The sequence below is a fragment of the Festucalex cinctus genome, chromosome 12 (genome assembly GCF_051991245.1).
Source record: "Festucalex cinctus isolate MCC-2025b chromosome 12, RoL_Fcin_1.0, whole genome shotgun sequence".
NCBI lineage: Eukaryota > Metazoa > Chordata > Actinopteri > Syngnathiformes > Syngnathidae > Festucalex > Festucalex cinctus.
In genome coordinates this window covers 2,575,447-2,601,198 of record NC_135422.1, presented here as the reverse complement: position 1 = coordinate 2,601,198, position 25,752 = coordinate 2,575,447, and the positions used below count along the sequence as shown (strand labels likewise).

The 25,752-nt window shown below is 42.2% G+C and overlaps 1 protein-coding gene across 5 annotated transcripts in view; it reads left to right on the top strand.

Moving 5' to 3' along the window:
- ralgapa2 (Ral GTPase activating protein catalytic subunit alpha 2) overlaps positions 1-25,752 on the top strand; it is a 96,451-nt gene that overhangs the window by 55,894 nt on the left and 14,805 nt on the right. For all 5 annotated transcript variants that reach the window (XM_077538489.1, XM_077538490.1, XM_077538485.1 and 2 more), the window contains 2 exons: positions 3,177-3,335; positions 5,438-5,565. In XM_077538489.1, the coding sequence (XP_077394615.1) occupies positions 3,177-3,335; positions 5,438-5,565 (287 nt within the window). The remainder of the gene's footprint in view (positions 1-3,176; positions 3,336-5,437; positions 5,566-25,752) is intronic.

Here is a 25,752-nt window from a genome sequence, read left to right as displayed (position 1 = left end):
TTAATAAATGCTTAGTTTTAGTTGAGTTAGTTTCAGTATTAGTTTTAGTTTTTTGTTATTTTTAATGTATATTGTGCGCAATATTTTTTATTTTTGTTTTATTTTAGTTAGTTTTGTAAACATAAAATGAAGTTTCAGTTAGTTTTTTTAAAGCATCTTCGTTTTTATTTTATTTTGTTAACGAAATCTTTTTTTTTTATTTGAGTTTTTTCGTTAGTTTTTAGGTAACTAAAATAAACTTTAATAGCACCTGTCTTTTTCGACACGCTCCCTTCTTACTTTGACCATCTCCATTTTTGTTTTTATTTTATTTGAACTGAGTCAAATGCCATTTTTAGCATATCTCGCGGGCCACTAAAAAGTGGACGGCGGGCCGCAAATGGCCCCCGGTCCGTAGTTTGGACACCGCTGCTGTAACGGCAAATGTGCATCTTTCCCAAATCTCCACACCAGCCACAGGCGATATAGACAATGGTTGGCTTGGTACACACCCAGATGCTTCCAAAGAGTGTGGGGGGGCAGTAGGAAGTGAAGATGGAATGAAGAATTGGAATGAGGAATGGGCTTCATCGCTGCCTGAGTGGGATGCTTTCCATGTCCATTTAAAAATCACACTTTCAGTCCAGCAGTCAGCCACTTCGCTGCCTGTGGCCACAAAGCCATACTTTGCAGGTTGTTCTGTGGGTAGAAAAAGGACGAGGGGGGTCAAAGCAAACAGCCAAATCAAACAGAAAACGGCAGGGAAAGAACAAATTCCTCAATCCAATTGTGTGCTGTTGCGCATGCAGGCTGCAGCAGTAGCAGCTGGCCTCGGTAATGTGGTTATACGAGCAACTTGCAGAGTTGGGGTCAGACTGTGTGCGAGCACGGGTGCGAAGACGGAGATAGCCCAAGCTTTTTCACTCTCCCCAAGGCACCACAGCTTAAATGGACCACAAAGGTCGTTTTTATGAAAAGCACCAAATCTTCTGGGGTCCTCTCGTTTGCTGTTTCTATCATGTCGAGGCTAATTGGATAGCAGCCTTTGACTTTGCATTCCTGAACTCTTTGACTGCCAAAAACGTTTAATAACGATCAGTAAAATCACCACGTATATTACCATAAACGTTAAATAACGTCAACAGTTTTTTTAATTTTTATTTTTATTTTCTCAGTGCAACGTCTAAGCGCAGCGCTGCCTGATCAATGGGTTGTGGAATCTAAAACGCTCTAAACTATGGCCAGAAGATCAAAGTCTCTGTCATATCAAAAAATTTTCTTTGATAACGGGTGGCAGTAAAAGAGTTAATATTTTTGTATTTTCGCTTATGTCACTCCAATGACCTAATTTCAAATGGTGATTACTAAAGAACGGAATAAGGTAGAAACATGAAAGAATGGAATCCAATGTATCCACCATATTTATGTCATCATACCGCACAATATTCTGTAATAGTGATAGACCGATATGGTTTTTTCAAGGCCGATACCGATACAGATTATTTGTCGTCAAGTAGGCCGATAACCGATATTTCAAGCCGATATTCATTTGCAGTAAAATGGGGGGGGGGGGGGGGATTTTTAAACTATATTTAATTTCTCACTGAGTAACAAATTCATGCGAATGTAGCTCATTTGGGGGTTTTGTTAGGGTTCGTAAAAACGTTTCAAAAAGATTTTCGCGGTGAAAAATGGTGTGAATATGTTCCAAATGTGTTTACGACAAATAATAACTGACTGCGAACATCTTACAAATCCTGATGAAAACCCCAAATTCGCTACGTTCGCAAGTATTCCCTGCTCAGTGAGCTTTATCGGCCTTCAGATTCAAAAAATGGCCGATGCCGATATTTGTCAAAATGCCAAATATCGGCACCGATAATCGTCCCGGCCGATTATCGGTCTATCCCTAATTCTGTTTGCTTTGAAAGATGAGTGAAAATGCTCCAAATCGGCTGGCACCGTTGGGGTTTTTGGATAACATTTGGCAGTCAAGGAGTTAATCAAAGCAGTAAAAAAAGAAGAAGAAAAAAAAAGAAAATTAAAATCACACATTTGGACCTTATTAACAAAGAAGTAGATGCTGGTAACGTTTGTTTGGAGCATAAGCATCCTCATTAAACTTGTGATTCAGCTCATCCGAATGCTAATATCGTACGCTAAATTAACGTCCAAGTGTTAATTGTGAGCAAATGCATATTCAACATTTCCGTGAAATTGTCCCAGTGACTGACTTGGTTTATACCTGCCAGTCTTTGGACCGGCGAACTCAACTGGTGAGCAGTAATCAGCATGCCGTGCGTTTGTTTAAGATCACAGAATTAGCATAATTAAGGGCTTATAATAGAATGCGCTAATTGCATTTTTGGTGGCGAGGGCATGTTTTCTAATGGCTCATTAGGCCCCACAGTACATTGGCAGATGTTTTCAGCTGAACAGAGTCTTAATTTTCAGTGTCTGTGATACCCCATAAACATAAAAAGTTGCTGGACTATCAGCTAATGTGCAAGCTAGACTTGTTAAGAGAATAGAATGTAGCTGTGTTGATTCAACTTTGGATGAATCTGTTTACCTATTTCAAAGTAGCATCAGTCAATTTCCTGTTCTTTAAGTGTACACTCTTGTCCTGCCTGCTTTCATTTATTTTCCTGAATGGAGTGGAAATGGGAGGCAATTTAATCTCTGATGGGGGAAGTTAATTGGATTTGAATTATTGGTTTTAAAATGCTCAATTTTGTGCATTTTTGCTCTTCGACGCGAATGCATGTTGAAAACACAATAAAAAGGGTCAACGTCGAGCACAGACCGCTGTTTAATTTATTGTTTTCAAAGTTTGTAATTTAGCGATAAATGCTGTACTGTGCTCTTGCTGCGTTATTTATTTTCTGTAGTATAATAGAAATGCTTTCAACAGGGAAAACAAACATATGTGGATATCTCAAATGATTGAATGCAATCTTATGTAGCACCTAAATGAAACACCACCCTAAATGAACAATATAGGCGACCATCAGCAATTACATTTCCATCCACTTTTGAGCCCGGTGCGGATGGCCAATAGCATTGATTGGATAAACCCAACAGCTTGCTGTAATCCTCCAGCATTTGTGTTCTCATCATCATCACTGTCGGAGGAAAATTGCCCGCAGTCGCCAAGACTCTTGATTAGTCTGATTGTGTGTGTGTGTGTTTGGCAGCTCCGTCACCTTGGAAATGACGAGGTGCACATCGTGTGGTCGGAGCACACCAGGGATTATCGGCGCGGCATCATTCCAACGGACTTTGGAGACGTGCTGGTTGTCATTTACCCGATGGAAAACCACATGTATTTCATCCAAATTATGAAGAAACCACAGGTGAGAAACGGTTTGACTGTTTCGTAAATAATGCAGTCATGTGGAAATTAACATTGTGCAAACACCAAATGCTGTACAGCAAAGAGGTGGTAAGTGACCATGCAATAGAAACGAGACCTTTTTCAGGTCCAATGAAATATGAACCATTCAGTCATAAACTAAGAAACACGAAACTAATGTTAAAGTGCAAATGTACTCTAATACGCATTATTCTACTTTGGATCAGCACCTTGGCATGTCATAGCAGTTATATTGTCCAAGAAAAAAAACCACCAACACTAAAATGATTCATCTGATAGAAGCCACATCAAAACCTTTGGCAATTACAGAAGCAACCTATTTAAGATTTGAAACTGTTGTTTGGTCCAATTAAGTATTCATCAAATATGCAATCAAAAATAATCCCCGACATGAACAAAGTGTAACAAGCAGTTGTGAGAAAATGTTTTATGGTTGGATGAAACCGTGATTCTAAAACGTATGTTTGACTCATTCACTGCCATTGACGAGTATACTTGTCAATTACGCTTCTTTTCAACGGGGCCGCACCGGATTCTCCACTGTCAATTTCAGACAGAAAATCAGAAGGACGCAAGGGCCACATAATGATATGAAGAGAAATCGTGTTTAGTCCTGAAAATTGTACAAATAATGTATTTGGGCTTTTGCATATTTAGAAAAATGCTACAGTATATAAACCAATTTATTTGTAATATGGCAGTCGGGTTATTATATTTTCGGAATTTTTTCATTTTAGTTTTTATTTTGTTTTTCAGTTTTGTTTTGTTTTTATTTAATTAGTTTTAATTAGTTTTCAGGGTGGTTCTATTAGTTTTTGTATTAGTTTTAGTTCTTTAATAAATGCTTAGTTTTAGTTTAGTTAGTTTCAGTATTAGTTTTTTATGTGTATTACTTGTGCACAATATTTAAAAAAAAACACCATGGGCGTGAGGTCATTATTCCGGTTGATATCAAAATAAATCTACTAAAAATCACATTTTAAAATCATCCCCAAAGGCTCATGCATTCAATTCATGACCAAAGACTAAAACGAAGGACATTTTTGCGATAATTATTGTTAGTTTTATTTTAGTTAGTTTTGTAAACATAAAATGTATTTTCAGTTAGTTTTCTTTTTTTAAAAAGCATCTTCGTTTTTATTTTATATCATTAACAAAATTGTTTTTTGAATTGTAGTTTTTTTCGTTAGTTTTAGTTAACTAAAAGAACCTTTAATGGCACCTGTTTTTCGACACCCTCCCTTCTTACTTTGACCATCTCCAAACATTTTTGTTTTGTTTATTTTATTTGAACTGAGTCAAATGCCATTTTTAGCATATCTCGCGGGCCACTAAAAAATGGATGGCGGGCCGCAAATGGCCTCCGGGCCGTAGTTTGGACACCGCTGTCTTAAAGTGAGGTTAAATTTGTTTGTTTTTAATTTGATTTCTTTAAATACAGAGAGGTAAATATTTCAAAACCAGTCAAAGAAATGCCTTACCCCAATAAAGGAGTACAAAAGAGTAGAGGCACTTTGCGCTTTGAAATAAAAACTCGAGTTTTATGGTACCAACTCAGCTGTCGCAGTTGCTTTGAGGCAAATGAGTTAATCATCTTTAAATCCCTTTGTTGTATAATTTGACTTGCTATTATACTCTTTAAATCACCAAGTTGAAGACAGCAGGACCTTTAGGAGGGACTTTGACATTCCCGTCAACTTCCAGGTCAATGACCATTGGGCCTCAGTGATTAAGGGCCCGCGTGAACAGACGCGTGGGCCCACACACTCGCGCGCAGCCGCTAAAATGCTTTATTGTCGCTTTGTTTTTGTTGTTTAGCGCAATATGGGGGGCATTGTTGGGTATTGATTGTCATTTTAATTTCATTTACCATACGTTGATTCTCATTCAACATGTGCGGCTGTCATGCGTCGTTAGCTAACATGCAGTTAAGTGTGCCTTAAACAGATGGAAAAACGGTCGGGGTATGATTTTTGGATCTTGCACTGTCAGAGGATTAAATGAGTTTTTAGATCAGCATGCACGTTAAAATACCTTGTTACTGTTTTTTGTTGTTGTTTTTTTTCCCGCTAATTTTCTCAGGTTCCCTTCTTTGGGCCTCTGTTTAACGGTGCCATCATCAACGGGAAGCTGCTGCCAAGCTTAGTGCGGGCCACTTGCATCAATGCCAGCAGAGCTGTCAAATCCCGGCTGACTCTCTACCAGAGTTTGTATCCTTTTTATCCTTTCGTCTTAAGGTTTATTTTTCAGGTTGCATCAGGTTAAGTTGTATTGCTTTTATCCTGATTTATTTTAATAATAATTAAAGCATGTGCAAGTATTTTAAACCCGTGCATGTAGATTTTGTTAGCTTTTATGGCCGCTTGGCTTGTAACAACAAAGAGATGGTACGTTCAATGCCACTTGGAGTAAATTTACGTGACTTGCTTGTCAGCCAATGCACACAGCTGAGTGGCGACATGGATCTTTATTGGCTGCTTGATTTGCATACAGCTATGAAGCCGGCGCTGTTGCACAGCCTGGAGCAGCGTGCGAGGTTGCATGGACCTGTTTTGTCATAGGAGCACAGATGATGTGTCATCATCTATTACTGCCATTTTTGATGGAGCACGAGGAGGGCCCAAATGAGAGCCGCATCAACAAATGCTCACGCGCACGCACGGACGAGCTCCCCGCTCGTCCTTCCATCCGGTGTGCCGTGACGAGTTTGACTCCAGCTGTAGTTGTCAGTTGGTTTAAAGGCAATGTAATCACCAATGGAGACAAATTAGCATGTGAATGCCAGCAGCACTGGATTGGGAAGGGGGTGGGGTGTAAAAGGGTCGGGGATGGCCCCTGGAGGGGGAAACCTGATCTCTCATCACACCCTGCTCCTTCTCGGACAGCATGCACAGCACCGCCTCAACAGAGCCCCCGTTGCCCCGCTGGCAGTTGCTATAGAAACCTCCCTCAATGTAGTTTTGAGTGAAATGGGTAGTATGTCATTTTTATATTGTGGAGTCAAATTTTCGTTGAAGTTTAGATCAATTTGACAGCGTGTCGTGTGGCTTTACAGTTGACTGTGTAAGTATGTATCTGCTGTTTGGCATCCTCTGGTCCCCCACATTGTTTCAACCAGGCCATGTCTTTGTATCCCCGGGGGGGGGGCGTCCTGAGTGACAGATGTCCGTTACCCAACGCCAAGAGAATTAGCCCTGTGTGTCTCTCAGCGCCAGGAGGAGGAGCCAACTGCAATCCGCCTGCCTACTCGAAGCCTCAGGGGAGTGCCGGGACAGTACCGAGGCCTTTCCGGGCCGCAAAAGTCCTACCTGGCATTCCTTCGCAGAAAGGCAGATAGCACAATGTCGTGATCTATGAGAGGGGATCAGGCTCGGGAGTTCTGGTGCTGATGCGCTGTCCAAGAGACGTGCTGAATGAATGTGCCAAGCGCACAAAGCACACTGCCAGTGTCTGCTTGTCATTCTGCTGTTTGTCTGAGAAGAAGGGAAGTAATGAATGACTGCTTTGGTTTGGTGATGTCAATGTACAACATCGGCACGCACAAACCCAACCCTTTAGTGTCAGGTGTACTTTTTTAAAAATATATTTTTCATTTTCTTTTTGCTCTTTCCTACACTATTGTGCATTTTTCTTTCTTCTTTGGAAATGTAGGCAACTTGCAAAGTACCCACAAGTGCGACGGCCCTTTATATCGGCTTGCAGCTCTAGTTATGGCCCGACAGTGACCACTGCAAGGTCCCTATTATTTTTGTAAGGATTATGCTTTTTTTTTTTTTTTTTTTTTTTTTCTGCGGTTGAGTCGTGTTTTTCAAGGACTAAACATGCGTGAAAACTCATCCAATTTTGCCCACTCATGTGCCTGACTAAAATTTTGATATTTTAACACATGCACACACAAAAAAAAAAATGTCGTAGCGCTTTCATCTTTCATGTTCGAACAATGGTCCAAGCCTTTTCCGATGAAATCCTCATCCTTGCTCGTACTTACACTAGTGTGCATTTTACTATCTTCTTTGGAAATGTTGGCAACTTGCAAAGTACCCACAAGTGCGACGGCCCTTTATAGCGGCTTGTAGCTCTAGTTATGGCCCGACAGCGACCATTGCAAGGTCCCTATTATTTTTGTAAGGATTCTTATTTTTGTTTTTTTTTGTTTTTCTGCGGTTGAGTCGTATTTTTCAAGGACTAAACGAGCAAAAACTCATCCAATTTTGCCCACTCATGTGCCTGACTAAAATTTTGATATTTTAACACATGCACACAAAAAAAAAAAAAAATGTCGTAGCGCTTTCATCTTTCATGTTCGAACAATGATCCAAGCCTTTTCCGATGAAATCCTCATCCTTGCTCGTACTTACACTAGTGTGCATTTTTCTATGTTCTTTGGAAATGTAGGCGACATGCAACGTGCCCAAAAGTGGCCCGGGCTGCAACGGCCCTTAATAGCGGCTCGCAGCTCAAGTTCGGGTCTGACAGCAGCCATTGCAAGGTCGCTTTTATTTTTGTATTACTCATTTTTGTTGTTTATTGTTCTGCAGATGAGAAACATTTTTCAAGGCCTAAACATGCGCGAAAACTCATCGAATTATGCCCACTCATGAGCCTGACTAAATTTTTTATATTTTAACGTTGTCATGCACAAAAAAAAAAAAATGTTATTTTTCTATCTTCTTTGTAAATGTAGCTCTTTAATCTTTCATATTCGAACAATGGTCCGAGCCTTTTCCGGTGAAATCCTCATCCTTGGTTTACCCCCACACAATGCTTTAACACTCCACAGACTGCTCTCTGGCTGTGAGGCCACTCTCCAAGGTAATTAGTTGAATATTTCTTCAAAGAGAAGCTGTATGACCCCCGTGTGTCTTGATAAAAGGCCAGTATGACGCCGTGGCCCCCTCTCTCGCACCGTATCAAGACTGGAGAGGGACTCCGACAGTCTGCTGCAACACTCCCAGGGTCTCTCAGTCTAATAGGATTTGATATAGAAAATGACCACCGGCAACATTTTGGCGGAAATACAGACACAGATAGGCCATGTGAGGGTTTTCAAGTATATATCCCACACACACAAACACACCATTTCTCCTCATCACATCTTCTGTCATCTATTTCATTCTATGAGATTTGTGGAATCTCAAGTAGTTTGTGTATAGCGTCCATTGCTCAATGTCTGTTTTAATTTGTGTCAAGATGCGATCGTAGACATCATATAACAAGTCTCTCACAGACGACTCGTAATGTGTCATCTATTATTTAGATGGCTGATGGAAAATGCAGCTGCTCTGGCCTTTTTGATTTGTTTGTGCCTTATTGCCCATCTCGGCCGTCCTTCGCAGTTGCTTTTCGAATGCTGATGACCGATCGCAAGACGTTTGCTTTTATTAGACCACATTTCCATCATTTCATCAGCAAGCGAGTATAAATGAATCACATTTGAAGGCTCGCTTAAGGAGTGGCATGCAAAAAAAAAAAAAAATTTTAAATGAAGTATTAGCTTGAAAGAGATGACACGTTTGATTGCGTCACCTTGCTACTACATACTGTGTCACCACCAGTGCCACTGGAGAATTAATGTCTTCATCCAGAGGCTCAGATTCATTTCTCTCTTCGACAAGCGCTCTCCATCACTCGATGTGATATTGTTAAGGGTATGTTGGGGAGATGTCAAGTTTGTAATAGGTGATAGAGTACAGAACTGACCTTGATTCGGAGACATCGCCTCGCTATTGGACACAATCAATAGTTTTTGCACACTGCCCCCCCCCCCCCCCCCCATCCTCTGATGTGACACACACAGGCACAGAATCATCTCCAGGCACCGATCAATAGCCATAATCTGTTTCGGCCCTTCGCCAGTCATGCGAGCCAGGCTTTTTGGTGTGTGTCTCTCGTTGTGACCACGTGCGTGTGTGTGTAGTTGCAAGATTAGGAGCGGATTGGGTCTTTTGAGTGGAAACCAGAAGGTGGCCGAAGTCTTCCATGAGCCCTCGCAATTATATCAATGGATGTGTAGTGACAATATGACCTCCCTCTTGCAACTCTTTAGTATGCTCATAATGAAAGGATGTCATTATAATTATTACAATCAACTTCATTGACGATGACCTTCTCGCACTCCTTCTAGAATCCTCTTTGTCCCGTTCTCTGATGCCGACTATGAGCTTTTTCTTTTGTCTACTGCCAAGATTCCTCACCTAGTACAGATGAAAGTGTGTTGTGTCACGAATAGGATCTGTCATGTTAGTGTTGTCTCACATGAATTATTAAGCGCCGTTGATCGGTCTCATTTGCCAGCTGTTGTGCCATAACTGTATGCAGTCTCATGGATAATACGCGACAATTTATATGGCCGAGGAGTATGCGGCGCGCCAGCGGGCGCGGTGCGATGCCAAGCGCTCGTCCATTATGTGCTCGGTTGACGCGTGTAGAGCAAGTCGACTTCCTGTTTGTTTCAAAGCAGGGCGGAGGGCCTCAAATGTGTACGGAATTGTTTCAATTCAGACAGAAAGAATATTCTAATCTTCATGTCAATGATGAGCATCAACTTGAATTTTGTCGCAGGCTGCCTTTGGCGTTGATAGTGTTGGAAAGTTGACGCCGCGTTTGGGGAGCTACTGAGAGGTGTTTGTGGGGGTGCGGGTGGGAGGGATTTCCCCCCACTGAATGTTTTAACCTAATCCCATTATCAGTGTAGCGCACTGCCTCTCAGTTTTTTACCCCCCTCCTTATCCCTTCCCCCCTCTCGCCCTTCTCTCCAGCTGACCAGCTGTTCCTGCCGGGACTCATGACAATGTCCGATGTGTTCAGATCACCGAGTATAGCGCCCCAACCAACCAGCCCCTCCTCCCCCAAAACACTTTTACAAATACACAGCGCAGCCATGCACAACCAACGCGATCGCTTAGACCGTTGCTGGGAGCGTAGGTAGACCAAGATGGAGGAGGATTTTACTTGGTGGAGAATGGAGAAGCTTTTGGTAATGCAAAGGGGCGGTGTATTGTGGGGGGGGGCTGTCAAACCCAGAGCCCTGACTCAGGAGGCAGCCCAGCTCGGATGGCATATGGCGTCTAGCGTCATACAACATGCAAAAGTATTCTCTCCCCACGCCCCCTCGTATGCACTCCCTCCTCTGTCTGTCTCTCTCCCCCTGCTGCTAATGCAGAATGACTCATAGCATTACTCATTTTTTCCTAAACACCCCCCACCTGCACGCACGCGCGCGCGCGCGCGCACACGTCCACCACATAGGTCCTCGTATGAAAACCCTGAGGGCCGAGCCCGGCTCGTCTTGAGGTTCATGGGCCCGCCCCCTAAAAAAGCACAGGTAACAACACAGACGACTGTTTGTGTTGTGAACGTTGTTGGTTTGCTTGCTTTCTAAGGAAAACACTTAAGACTGGCAATGCATTGATATTTGCCACCATTTTATTTTACAAGAGATTAGAAAAAAAATGTGTATAACAAACGCAACCCTAAATATGATGGCGTATATTTTGAACCTCCTCCTTGCGCCCCTCCCCTCCTGTGCCCGTCTGTTATCCATTCATGTCTGACATCTGTCTGTCTGTCCGCTGTAAAGTGACAACGAGCATGTTGCCAGTTTTGTGTAGAATCCGGTTCAGTGTCAGTCCGATTAGAATTAACAATGTATTTTTTTTTAATGAGGCATGGCATCATATTTATGACTTGGTTGTTTTGTATTTAGGGTGTCTCCAAAAAAAATTATTAATTTTTTTGCCTGGCCAATATACTCATATATTTTGTTTAGATTTAAAGAAATAATGTCTTAAGTTTAACATAATTTAATGGCATGACATGGCGATACGTGTTTCATTTGGGGATTGAAGAACAGCCAATAATTCTTCTCTTGTGAGGTTGGTGGATGTTCGAGGCCTTCCAGGGGAGGTCAACCTTAAACATTTCTTATTTGTGACCTCGCTAGTCTAAACATGACATTCTGATTAATATTACGTTTTTTAGAATATGAGTTATGCAGCAAAAATCCAGCCATTTTTTATCACTATCAGAAGGCGACCATTTTGCCACTTGCCGTCGACTGAAGATGACGTCACTGTTGCTCAGGCAACGACCAATCACTTGTTTTCTGAAGCTGAGCTGTGATTGGTTGTTACCTGAGCAACTGTGATGTCACTTTCACTCGACACCAAGTGGCAAGATGGTCGCCTTCTGAAATGGATGAAAATGGCTGGATTTTGCTGCTTAACTAATATTCCACGAAAACAATATTAACCATATTAATATTAATATTTCCGAAGTTAATGTATGTTTATGTGGGGGGATACTGTATGAGTAATGGGTAGTCATGACACATAAACAAAGTGTAATATAATTGCCACCATTGTTGTTGTAGCTGTCCATGGTCCCAAGGCTATCGTGTATTCATATTGAGCTGGACTTGAGTGTAATATTTGCAAGGTCATCATAAACGATGAGGAGTGTTTCAACTGCAACTTAAATTGCTGCAGCATTTTCTACGGTTTTGGTTCAAAATGTGGTTTAGGATGTGTTATGACGTGTTCTGAAGGTACCCTCAAAATATGACGTGATCACATAAATTGTTAATAAGTTAGTGGTGGTTAGCTGCGAGGCCCCTTTCCTGAGTTGATGTTTTGGTCAATGGCAGCCATGTTTTCTGATCAGTCTTGTTCAACATTTAGAGATGGGTTTCTAGTCCCAAAGGATGATATTTTGTTTTTGTTTTTTTGTTGTTATTTCCAGTAAGGTAATATTATTTCTGTTTCTTTTTTTGCAAATGAAATCAAAGTCACAATCTCTTGTGTATATAGTTGAAAAGTTTGACTTCTTTATTAAATTATTCTATATAATTCTACATTTGTTTAGGCCATTTTTAAATGTAGAAATTTAATGACCCTTCAATTAGCCTCTTCTTTAATTGGAAAAAAAAAACTGCATAGTTTAATTTGGCTCTTAAATGAAACTCCCCAACATTAATTTCAAATAGCAATAAGAAAATTACAATTATGAAATGTTTCTAACATTTTAAACGACTGTGCTGCTGAGGATGAGCAACACGGCTAATGAATGAATGCTGATGATATGCCAAAATATGTCATCGGCACGTTATAGGCTGACGCCGTACTGTACTCGTGGCGTGGATGCGAGGACGTGTTTGTCCGTTTCAAGTGATTCGCATCCAGCTCGCCGTTCCATCTGCTCCCCTAGCCCTGTTTAATAAATGAACTTTCTTTCTCCGCCCTGTAGCAGCCACAACAACTACACGAAAGCAAAAGCTGTTAACCCTCTCAGGTTATTCCCCCCCACCACCAGCACTCACACACACACACACAATCTTTAGTGGGCGCGTTCTCATTGATTAGTTACGTTTTGTTTTCCTCTCTTTTTGTCTCGGGTTCTTGAAGGGAGGGTTAATGAGCTTTGCTGGCAAGCAGCAGCACTTGAAATTCAGGGATAAAAGCGAATCATCTTGTTGTATTTTTTTTTGTGTGTGTGTGTGTGTGTGATGGATTCAGAAGAGACGAGCCCTTGTGCCAGCGGACGCGTTTGTGTGCGCGCGGGCACGTGCGCGGCCGCGTGTGTTTATTTGGATGCGTATGAATGGCTTTGAGTTGGGGCGGGGGGGGTGGTGTGTATTGCATTTCATTCCCGCTGGTCTTTTATTCCTCTTCAGAAGCGGGGAGTCTGGAAGACTTTTGAAACATTTGGCTCTCGCGCTATTCATCCTCACTTCCAGCCATCTCGACAAACTCTTGTCTTGTCCCCTGTTTTACCACCAAAGTACACACTCCCGCCCTTTATGTCCCTTTTCCCTTCGGTGTCTCTCGTTACAAGGCAGCGGACAGCCTTTTGTCCAGCTAAAGCTGCCCCCTTTTGTTTGGGCTGCCTTTTTTTTTTTTTTTATCCTGGTGCTAATCGCCATGGTCGTGTGCCTGAGTTGGACCCCATATTTCACACTCGGCTCCCTCTTTGTTTGCCGCGCCGCCCATGATAAGAATCCCAATTCTAGGGCCCCTCTGATATTGAAATCCAACAGCGGCGTCGAAAGAGCCTTCAATCATCCATTATCTGCGCTCCAGTGATTACCATTCAATCTCTCCGAGTCCAGCCTCCTCATCGCCAGCCGCTGAGCTGAGCTCGTCCCCTGAAAGAAAAAGAAAAACCGTCGGTGTCACATTCAAGCATATCCATAGATATTTCTGACACTGTCTTGAGACCGCGCCACGTCAAACGCTGCTGGGAAATGTCACCGAAATGTCACTCATCGCTCGGCACTGGAATCTTTCGGTCTCCGGTGCGGCCTTGGGATTTTGGAACTCGAGAGTAGGTCACCTTTGTGACATTATTGAGCTGCTTTGTCAAGTGATGAGATTGCTCTTCATTTCAACCACCAAGGCTGAATTGCTTTTATTATCACAGACTTTAATTGGTTGTTTTTTAAAAAGAGGAATTAGTTGATTATTTATAAGTTGCACATGAATGCCTGTTTAAAAGGTTCAAAGGCAGTCTCTGCTCCCTGGCTGGCCTCGGGCAATTGTTTCTCTTATACAGAGTGTCCTCGTGCCTTGTAGCATTTGCATCTCTGCACAAAATGGAATTTTCTGCATTGGCAGACAAAGCAACAACAAAAACAAAACATTTTAAGTATGCATTGCTGTGCATATTGTCAGCCTCTTCATACAGAAATCGACCTTTGATGTGTTAATAATGCGCATCGGCTGTTTGATTTTCAAGCGTCGGCCGAAGCAACAGCGCTGAGACATATTGACAACATCTTGTCTCGTCACTGCAGCAGGCTTCGTGTCACGCAATGAGAGCATTTCCTAGCTTATAAAAGCAAATTACCGTATTTTCCGCACTATAAGGCGCACCTAAGAGACTTCAATTTTTTCCAAATCTGACCATGCGCCTTATATATGGATCAATATTGAGCCATAACAGGTCAAGACGCTATCGGTGACTCTGCACGACCGGTGACGCGAATGCGCAGAAGACTGCGCCATCTTGGATCGCTAGCTAATACTAATACTTTAGCTCAGAGAAAATAATAAAACAGCTGTTTATTCATTTTGGGAGTGAATGGAGTTGTCAGAAAGCTGGTTTGTAATCTATTAATAGTTTGACTGACCTATCTGACTGTTTTGTTGACATTCCCTTTAGCGCAGCACCATCTAATGGATGCGTAACGTAACCCCAGCCTCTACTATAGCGCCTTATATATGAAAAAAGTTTAAAAATATGTCATATATTGAAGGTGCGCCTTATAGTGCGGAAAATGCGGTAAACGATCATATAGAAGTTATCTTGAAATTGATGCAAAAACTGTGTTTGCATAATCCTGGCTGCGTTTATTGGTTGTTTCAGAGATCACGATGTGCTGCAGATATATTTATGCATCATCGTATGTTTTGATACCCAACTGCTGTTGGTGCTTTTGCATAATGTAGTGTACATTTCTTCATTAGTTATGTATAGCCTCTAATTACTATTGATGAGACGAGCTGATTCGGGTACAAACGTATCGCGTTTTCTTATTCAAATGAGCGTTGTTTACCCTCAGATCTCCAAAACGAGGCGTCTTTGCAATTGGCCTTTGTGCGGGCCAGTACGCTCAAGCTACACCCACTTGTTTTTGTATCTGCCGACTTTGACAAGATCCACTCTCCCTCCCCCGCCCCTTCGTGGTCGCCCGTCTGTGTGGATGTATAGCACTTCCCGCTCCTCCATCTGTTTTTGTCAACCCATGAAAAGGTCCCATTGTAATCTGCAGGATGCACAGTTGACGTGCCGCAATCTTTCGCTCCAGCCAATCAAGGCGGTGCGTCCAACTTATTGCCCCTCCCCCCGTGCTCTCGTGTCAGGGATCTTCAGCTGAGCTGCTTTTTTTTTGTTTTTGTTGTTGTTGTTTTTTTATAAGCTCATGCCTCTTCCCAAGAAAAGGCCTCTTCTCAATAGGACGGTATCCGTGCCCGCTGGATGATAGCAGGCTCCTGATTAACCCTGAAGTGACTAGCTAATGTCATTGAAGGAGAGCCACCTGGCTGTGAGACTGTACAGTCAGCTGCCACTGAAGGGCCAGAAAAGGAGACGACCAGGTGTTGGGCTCGGAACCCCCCCCCCCCCCCTAATTGTTGCCATGTAATAGCCTGCTTGACTGCACAATATAGCCTCGGGGCTAGGATTAGGAAAAGCCGTTGCCAACACAGAACTCTATTTTCTTGTCTTGCCCAAGGTTTTGTGCGGAGATTTCTCTAAAGGCCCCTTTGACAAGCGCACTTAGAACAGTCGACCAACTCATTCATTGCATTTGCGCTCACATTGTGCCGCGACGCGACATGGAGGCTTGCAGCGCACCACTTGCGGGTGCGGCAGGTGCACCCGAATTGGAAAAAAAAAAGTTCAATTTTGAGCAGCACGCGATGACGTCATTGCGGCGCTTCCAAATAGAAGAGATTGTAGCAGAGCGATCCCAGAGTAAACAGCGAGAGATTTTTGGTGGCGTTTCACCTACAGTGAAAACTCGAATGGGCGTCATCTTGATCGTCACAATGGAAGCAGGGAAGCTGTGCCCTAATTTCTGGTCGCCAAGCCTTTATTTAGCCAACATAATAATTGTAGAAGCGCATGCTGTGTGCGTGTGTTGAGGTTTTGAAAAGTATGTTGCAGTCCCTGAAGGAGGAATAGAAAAATAAAATATGATTCCTACTCTGGCATCTTTTAACTGGAAATGACAAAAGTTCACAATAAATTCTGCACGAAACTGAGGCTATTTGGTCCCACTCAAATTTTACACTTGGAAGAGAGTAAAATAAAAAAAAATTAAAAAATTAAATCACGCACGGGTCGAGGAACAAACCCACAGCTTCAGGTTGTGAGACGGGCAATTTACTCCCTGAGCTCCTGCTGCATATCGCTCGTGTCACATGGAATCTTGGTAACTCCAAAACGATGTTTTTGGTCTCCTCTTGGATAGAAGCAAACAAGTAGGAGTGGCACAGCTCAGGTGGTCGTGTGGCTGTCTCCCATGCTGAAGGTCGTGAGTTCGTTCCTCAACCCTTGAATTACTTTGGGGGGGGAGGATTCTAAACTGAATCTTTTTGGTCGCACTCTAAATAGAATAACATTTACTCTACAGAATGAACTGTGTTGGAAAAGGTGTTGTTAAACTTATGGCTTAACTGATCTCTTGGACTTTAGCCAAGTTCAGTCTTATTAGAAAAAGATCATGCTTAATACGACTTAAAGCCCATTTACGACATCAAAGTCATTGTGTTATAATGGCAGTCATGGACATAATGTTTACTTTTAAATGAGTGTCTGTGTGTGTGTGTTTGTTTTCTTATAATGGCTTTGATTGAAATATTTCCAAACAGCAAACATGAAAGCACTCTCATACCTCAGAAACTAATTCTCCCGTCTGCATTCACCACAACTGTGATCATATCAAACCTAGCATCGATCATTAGCATTCCCACTAAATGTTTGGCATTTTGTGTGAGGCTTAAGAAGCCTAATTGGCCTGATGAACCTTTCAATGAAGGAACAAGATGTGCAGTATGTCGCCTATCGACTGGAGGGCAGGTTGATGTTCCTGCTGCTGTTAACGCATCGCAGTCGCTCGCTTGCACGTGCCACCAGCGTCATTAAAATTGCAAAAGCCACTGTTCTTTTTTTTGTCAGAATATTTGATCGGTATTTGCCTGAAAAATGGCGTCGTTGCCATTTGGCATTGCCCTCATTTTGAACACTGCTTGTGGAATTTGAGTCTTATCAAAGTGTCAAATAGATTATAAAAGGATCGTGAAATGTCATCTTATTTTGCTTATCCTGATTTAGGATGAGTGATATTGGTTGTCTGCAGCCATGTATTTAAGTACTGTAACGATTCTGTCAGTAATTTAGCTTTAGGTTGTCAACATGAATTCATTTTGATTCATTTTGTCTTCTTTTGGGGTAGTACTGGTAACCATGACTGTCAATGACAGCCAACTTCTCAATCATTTGACAGTTCTTCAAGTCCCACTATTATGACGAGAGGTGAGCCAAAAATCGACTCGCATAAGAATCGAGATTCTTATTTACTACGATTCCGATTTGGGTAGATAATGGCCATTCTTTGCACGTCCATAAATTGACGCAGAAATCATTGTCAATCACATCATCTTGAATCGAAAATCATTTTGAACTGAAAGTCGATTCTGACCCAAAAATCTTAATCAAATTGAATCGTGAATCAGTCAAAGATTCCCACCACAGTTATGACCAGCAAAAATGTCCCCACACACATTTGGGATGGAAAATGGGAGGGAAAAAAAACAGAAAAGGCTTCTAGCATAACCCAAGCTCGAACTCAGACTCAACGAAAACTGAAAAAAATAAAAGCAAATAAACGAAGAGTTTATACAAAGGCACGTACTCGCGTACACACCATGCACAAGCTTGACACCGAGGCTGCAGTTACACTTTAGGCCAGAGGTGGCAGTCGTGAGTCACAAAAGTGAGAAACTCCACAATGCATCTTTAAGTATTGAGAGAGAGAAAAAAAAAATCAAATAAGCGAATCCGCGGGTGCCAAAGCCTGCGGTTGGTTGCGATACATCGCACACGAGCGTGAGTTTCCCCTCTCACTCTTCCGCCTTTCTCTGATTGGTGTGCATGCACTCGGGGCTGACAACAAGGCACTCTAAAGCAGCCATGCAAGCCCACCCCACTCATTTCCATCACAGCCTTCTAGAATGTGCTACGGTTTTAATTAGAATCTTTCCTTCCATCTTTTGATAATGTATTTTAAATATTTTTAATGTATGATTTTATTTCATATTTTAAATGTATTTTATGTTGTGCATATTTTTCACAAAAATTGTTTCGCATCCTTATAGAGGTACTTTGAGTATTACTTGCAGTGCAATCAAGCAAACTTTAAGTCAAGGTCAAGGACCAGCTTGCTCTCCAAACGTTGGTCTTTTTGACATTTTATTAAAAGTTCAAATTGTGATCAGATAGACGCTGTACCGATTCTAAAGAAAATGTTGCGTATTCACCTCTGATAGCTTCGATGACAATCTTTCTTCTGACCTAATAATGTATCCAGTCATTTCAAGTCCTGCATGTCATCATCGCTGACAAAAGGACACCTTCATAGAGAACTCTCACCCAGCCAGTCAACAGAACTGTATCTGTTCATCTCCATCCCTGTCTTTTGTAGCTCACCTTATTATGACTTTGTGTTAAAGCACGTTTGGAGGCCTGCGTGGCTGTTTGGACTATAATGGGTCTGTGTTTGATTAATCATGTTCGTCCCATTGTACTGCACATCTAAGGCTGTTGTGCTAATACTCATCAATGGAGACGGGATCCTTTTGAAAAAGGAGACGGATTACAGACACGGCGCATTGTAAATACGCACGCTGGGTCGGCTTTGATGGCAGCCATGTTGCGCTCAATCGAATTGTGTTAAACAAATATTGATGCCCCCAGTCATGCTTGTTCTTACCATATTTTTTGAATCAGAGGTGCAATTCTTGCTTTTTGTCAACTCGGGACTCCCAACAATCAGCCCATCAAGGGGTCAAAACGTAACTTTGTTGTCTGTCTTGTGATTTGTTATGGAGCAGAAATCGATTTTTACTGTTCCCCAGCGATATGGTGGATTGTCAGAGACTTGGCGCGTTTGAGAAAAGCGGTGACCGCTTCCTCCAGCCAGCTCGTAAATCACCTGTCCATGCCAGCTCGCAGACATCCGCGTTTTTTTCTTTTTTTTTCTGCAGCTGTGGCAAGGCTTTGTGAAATAACTGATGGGCGGTGATGATGTCACAGGTTAGGAGTGATGTCACGGCCGTAACTCCCCCCATCTCGCTGTCTGAATGCCAGATGGACGGCGCAGAGGTGTGGAGGTTGGAGCTTAGAAGCTCTTGCTGAGTGAAGCTCGCCCCTCTCGAGGTGTAATTAACCCAAGATCACCATTTGACCCGACTCCTTTGGGGCGCTTTATTTCCAGTTTCCCGGACTCGCTCCTAATTAGGCAACTTGGTTTAAAACTCCCAGAAAGCAGATTGTTCTCTAGAGATGTCTAACTAATATTGGTTGACACAAAAAAAAAAAGGGGGGGTTACCTGACTGAGTAATCGATGGAATAATTGATAGGATAATCCATCCATCCATCCATTTTCTTGACCGCTTATTCCTCACAAGGGTCGCGGGGGCTGCTGGCGCCTATCTCAGCTGGCTCTGGGCAGTAGGCGGGGGACACCCTGGACTGGTTGCCAACCAATCGCAGGGCACACAGAGACGAACAACCATCCACACTCACACGCACACCTAGGGACAATTCGGAGCGCCCAATTAACCTGCCATGCATGTCTTTGGAATGTGGGAGGAGACCGGAGTACCCGGAGAAGACCCACGCGGGCACGGGAACATGCAAACTCCACCCAGGAAGGTCCGAGCCTGGACTCGAACCGGAGACCTCAGAACTGGGAAGCGGACGTGCTAACCACTCGACTACCGTGCCGCCCTGATAGGATAATTGATTCTAAAAAGATTAGTTTGTGTACATCCATAAAATGGCCACAAACACCTTGGATAATCATATTGCATCTGTAACACAGAAGGACATTTTCTGTCCTGAAGATGCAGTTGTAGCAAAAAGCTGTTTAACTCATTCACTCGCCGCCATTTTCACATTTCGCAATCCCGTTCGCTCCCGGCTGTTTTACTGGATTTTGACTGATTTTGCAAGGCCCACAGAATATTGTGTTCTATTGCTATAAAAGTATGGAACCTATCAAGAGGAAGGTTAAAGTCTCTCCTTTCATCAGGAAAAAAAAGTATGTTTCTATCTGTTTCCGTTTTGCAGCAATTAGCATTAGAAGCGAGCTAAGTTTCATCAGTTTTCACAAATCTATTTCAAATTGTAAGTAATTGAGCATTTTTTCTAGTTGGCCCTGGTTGATCCTCTTTGCTCTGCTGCCACCTGCTGGCCGTTTGTGTAATAACTACCATTTCTGCAACCGTTCTTTGCAGTTGAGAGGCTGCATCAAAGCCTTCTGTATGCTCTAGCATTAAAAACAAACAAACAAAAAAAACGTATAAATACATCTTTGGGACACTTAGAACATTAAAAAAAAACGTATTTACACGTTATTGGGAGAAAATGAGTTAATGAGACACCAAGGTTTGAGTGACTGCTTTATATGATGGGAAATGGGGTACGCACATATGAACCTTCCCATTTGGTGTTTCTGTCGTCCACGATCTCACGTTCTCCATCTCAATCTGTTGCCATTATTATCTCCGCATCCTCTTTCTCGCTCCCATTGTTTCCCTGTCCAAATGCCCGTGTTGCTCCTCCCCGTTTTCCCTGTAATCACCTCACACCTGGGAGGGCCTTCGCTGAGACGAGCTTAACACCTTGGCTGTCCTCGCTGTGACAACAGGTACCGCCGACACGCACCACCTGGCCGCCCGCCAATCAACACCTGCTCGGCTTTGCCCCCCTTTTGCTTGCCTCTTCCTCCGCGTTTTCTTTTCCTCCGAATCATATTCACTCATTGTGCTCCACCGCATCCTTTGCCAATGCATCTTCTTTGTACGTGTAATTTTTCTGCCCATTATGGATTTTATGGACGTGATGTGTCCTCTTGATTTTTGTTCATTTTAGACTACTGTTGAAGCTGTAAGCCATAATCAGCAATGTTGAAATAATAAATGGCTTGCAATAGGGATAGACCGATTATCGGCGCCGATATTTGGCATTTTGACAAATATCGGCATCTGCCATGTTTTGAATCTGAAGGCCGATAAAGCTCACTGAGCAGGGGATACTTGCGAACGTAGCGAATTTGGGGTTTTCAGCAGGATTTGTAAGATGTTCGCAGTCAGTTTTTATTTGTCGTAAACACATTTGGAACATATTCACACAATTTTTCACCGCAAAAATCTTTTTGAAACGTTTTTACGAACCCTAACAAAAACCCCAAATGAGCTACATTCACATGAATTTGTTACTCAGTGAGAAATTATATATAGTTTGAAAGAATTCCCCCCCCCCCCCCCCCCTCCCCATTTTACTGCAAATGAATATCGGCTTGAAATATCGGTTATCGGCCAACTTGACTACAAATAATCTGTATCGGTATCGGCCTTGAAAAAACCATATCGGTCTATCACTAGCTTGCAATATTTCAGTTGATTTGTAATGAATCCAGAATGTATGACAATTATTATTATTTTTTTAATTGCATTACAGAAAATAACGGACTTTATCACAATATTCAAATTTTTATCATCGAGTAATAAAGACATGAAGTGCTAGAATGAGGTCGAACCACTTCCTCTTCGGAGTCCAATTATTTGACCGCGAAAGTCAATGGTACTGCGAGCTACTCGTGAGTTCCTCTTCTCTTCAAGGTCAAGCTGATTGGCTCAGGTTAATGGGCAGATGTGGGGCTGAGTGAGGGGGGGGGTCAAGGACCTGGAGGCACACTCCACCTCATTTCTAAACTGTGTCTCTTCACCACAAGAGCTCCTTTTTTTTCTTTTTTTCTTTTTTTTACTGCAAGCGCTTTGACAAACAGGATTAACCTTGGTGGTGGCATGCAGGACCGAGCGGTGTACGAGTGGTTGGCCGCCATTTATGCTAGGCAGGCAGCCTTTTAAGGGATTCAGTGTGTGTATTCCAGTGGGAAGGTTAGTTGCATCATCTTTAATTTGATGATGGCATCAACATTTCTGTCACCATTGTCATAACTAAAGACATCATGGTTATATATTTATATCAGTCTAATCACGACATTACTTAAAAATGTTAGCAAAAGTAACAATTAAATAAATTAAAAAAAATAGATACTTTTCGGGGTGTTAAAAAAAATCGATTCGGCGATATATCGCGATACTACATCGCGCGATTCTCGAATCGATTCAATAATAGGCTAAATCGATTTTTTTTTTTTTTTTTTTTTTTTATTTTATTTTTTTTTTTTTTTTTTAGGATTCACACCTTAAGCATGGAAGAATGTTATATGAACGGAACATTAAGCCTTAATATTTTATTTTAATGCTGTTTAAACATGAAACAGATTACAACCTCTATAAGACTGAAATTTCAGATAAATAAATAATACATTTTCATATAAATCTTACACTCTACAAGCTTACTGATTAGTATTTTCTAAATTTGAATGAAAAAAAATCGCAACAATCGACTTATAAATTCGTATCGGGATTAATCGGTATCGAATCGAATCGTGACCTGTGAATCGTGATACGAATCGAATCGTCAGGTACGAGGCAATTCACACCCCTACTTTGTATGTACAGAATTGGAAAGCATTGCAGTCCGTTATATTTTGAATGCAAAAAAATATATATAATCAGAAACCTTATGTACCTTTGGGCATTGCAAATGAACTTAGGTGATTTTTTTTGCATGCAAGACTGTACTTGGATGGGTGATTATCACAGCAGAGTAGAATAGTGGCGAGCACATCTGCCTGGCAGTCCAGATGTGTTGTGTGGAGTTCGCATGTTCTCCCGCATTCCAAAAACATGCATGTTAGGTTTGTTGAAAATTGTTTGTGAGTGTGAATGTTTTCTGTCTGTAAATAATATTTTTAGACCTTGAAACGAAATTTATCATCTCATGATGCAAAGAATTTCAAAAACAAATGAGAAAAAAAACGTGATTGAAATCAGTCTGGAGATTTTATTGCTGTGCCACAAGTTAGACCTGGTTTTAGATCATCTAAAAGTTTAGGTAGGCTTAACAAATTCAGTTCAACCTGTGTCTCATATTTATCTTTTGATTAAAATTGCACGGCAAAAACAAATGAGTTGGCCATATGAACCAATTATGTATGTTTAAGGTCGGGTGTCATTGAAGCCTTCTGTCAGTCGGGTAACTTAGCAATACAAAGACTGAGGGTGGACGGTCAAGATGTTCTCCTGGGAGTCGTCAGGTCAGAGGTCAGCATTGGCGCGCTCGTGTGTTTGTGTATGCGTACTTATGCACACACGGCTGTGTGGGAGCATGCGTAGCGAGGGCCGCCACACATTTTCAGGACAGGTCCCTGCGGACGGGAGGCGAGAAAAAGGGAACCCGTGATGAAGGTTGGTGCTGTTTGGCTGATGGCCTCCAGTAGAGGCAGAGCGGCTTACTAATGAAGAGCCATCTGAGGCCTTCATTCACCTTGAACATGGGCCATTGCATTTGCCCTGACCTTGGCTTTGATCCACAAAAATGCTTGACCCCTGATTTCCCCGAAAGCTGCCTTCCTACCATCTGGGCGGCACGCATGCACATGCACATACTGAAATGCATATGTATGTGCACGTATGTTGACCCATATGCCTTCATTGGTCTGGTCCTGTCTTGTCTCTCAGTCACCAACATCGTCTTTGTGTAGCTTTTTAACTCTTTGACTGACAAATATTATCCAAAAAAAAACAACCCTAACAGTGCCGGCCGATTTCGAGCATTTTCACTCATCTTTCCAGGCAAACAAAATATTGTAAGCTACGACTACATAAACATAAAAAAAAAAAAAAAAAGTATGTTTCTACCTTATTCCGTTCTTTAGTAATCACCATTTGAAAATAGGTAATTTGAGTGATATTGAAAAGATACATTTTTTGCACAACAGTGACTTAGACACTATTTTTTTTTTGTGTTTATTGACGCTCTGTGAATCAGATTTAAAGGCTTTGATCATTCACGTCATCCTTGAAAACGTTCAATTTCATCATATCAGTCGTGTTTCATTGTAATTTCATAATACCGTGAGCCCGTTGAAAAGAGATGCTATGCTGCCATCTGCTGGCCATAGTTAGTGGGTGTTTTTGATTCCACAACCCATTGAGCAGGCAGTGGTGCACAAGACAAAACCAAAACAAAACAAAAACCTCAGTGAACGTCAATGTTTACGGCGGCATTCATTAGGATTTTAGCATACGTCATTAAACGTTTTTGGCGGTCAAAGAGTTAACGTGTGTTTGTGCATAAGTGACCTGTATGATTTGGAATTACTCGACACGGCATTCCAGCCATAAATCTCTTCCTTTATCACCTTCAGGCTCTCTGCAGAAACAATGAGCTTGCCTACCCAAAACCTGACCCCAATTGCATTCATATTAAAGTACTAACACTGCTCTGCATTAAAAATATGCTTTAAAGGGATACTTGACTCACTGAGCCATTTTCAACAGTAAAAAGATAACATTTTGCCCGTAATTGATGTGAAATCTTCATTAATACCCTTAAAACTTTTTTTTTTTTTCAATTGCTGTCAATTGAAGATGACATCACCTATGCTGGGGAAATAGGTAACGACAGGGAAAAAAAAAAAAGAGAGAGGAAAAAATCACCACCACACATTGAGAGAAGCCCAGAGGTGTAGATTGAGAAGGAGTTCATGGGTATACATCCTGTATTTATACAGTGCATTTTCCTGAGTGAAAATCAGCAGTTTTAGAGGTTGATGTTTTTCCCCAAAAGGTCACCGACTGCAGACTGTGTGCACTTGACATGGAAATAATCTTTATATCGCTCTTCTGGATGTGTCCCTTGATTTGAGTTCCCCTCGTTACTGCATGGAAGCAGCAGCGGCGGCTGTGCATATGCAGGGGAACAAGCTGTACCCCTGCCTTAGTAATTAGAGATCAAAAGAAAGAGGCGGCAGCTTGCGAGAGAACGAGAGAGAGAGCAAAAGAAGGCAAGATTACCCCTCACTGTGCATCGGGTCTGATTTCTGTGCCGCAATTTTTATCCCCACAGATGGCATTGTCCATTTACTTAAGTGAACTGATGATGACTCTCGTGTTCACTCGTCTGGAAAACACCCTTTTATTAGTCATCCCGCTCTCCCATGTCTTTTTGATCACGCTCATTTTATTTGTCAAATTGTCTCGCCCAATCTTGATCCATTTGTCGAACTCGGACGGAGGGCAGCAGAAATCAGTATTGGAAAAAAAAAGAGGCGTGTGTCGGAGTCGGAGAGCGCCTGCTCCAGCTGGAGTCAATATTTGCTTTCGGAATCTCAATAACAGGCCTGCAGTCATCTGCATCTCTGATAATGGACGGCCATATGGCTCTGTTGACCCACGACGTGCCGAGGTTCTGCGTCCTTCTCCCCATCGTTTGTTGGCGTCGCTCTCAACGTCCCTCGTTTCTTTTCATTTACTCCTTCCTTCGCGACGTGTGTTTGCCTTCCACTTATCACGGAGATGGACACATTGTGCGCACACTTTTACAAACATCTTTTCTCTGCTGTTTGTCATCTGTAAAATGCTCCAAATGATCCACCACGCTGAGCTGTGACCCAGGTTGCCATGGCAGCAGTGCCTGGGATGCCCACTCTTTGTCCGACACTGTTTTCCCACTTGTGACAGAAAGCGGTGCATCAGGT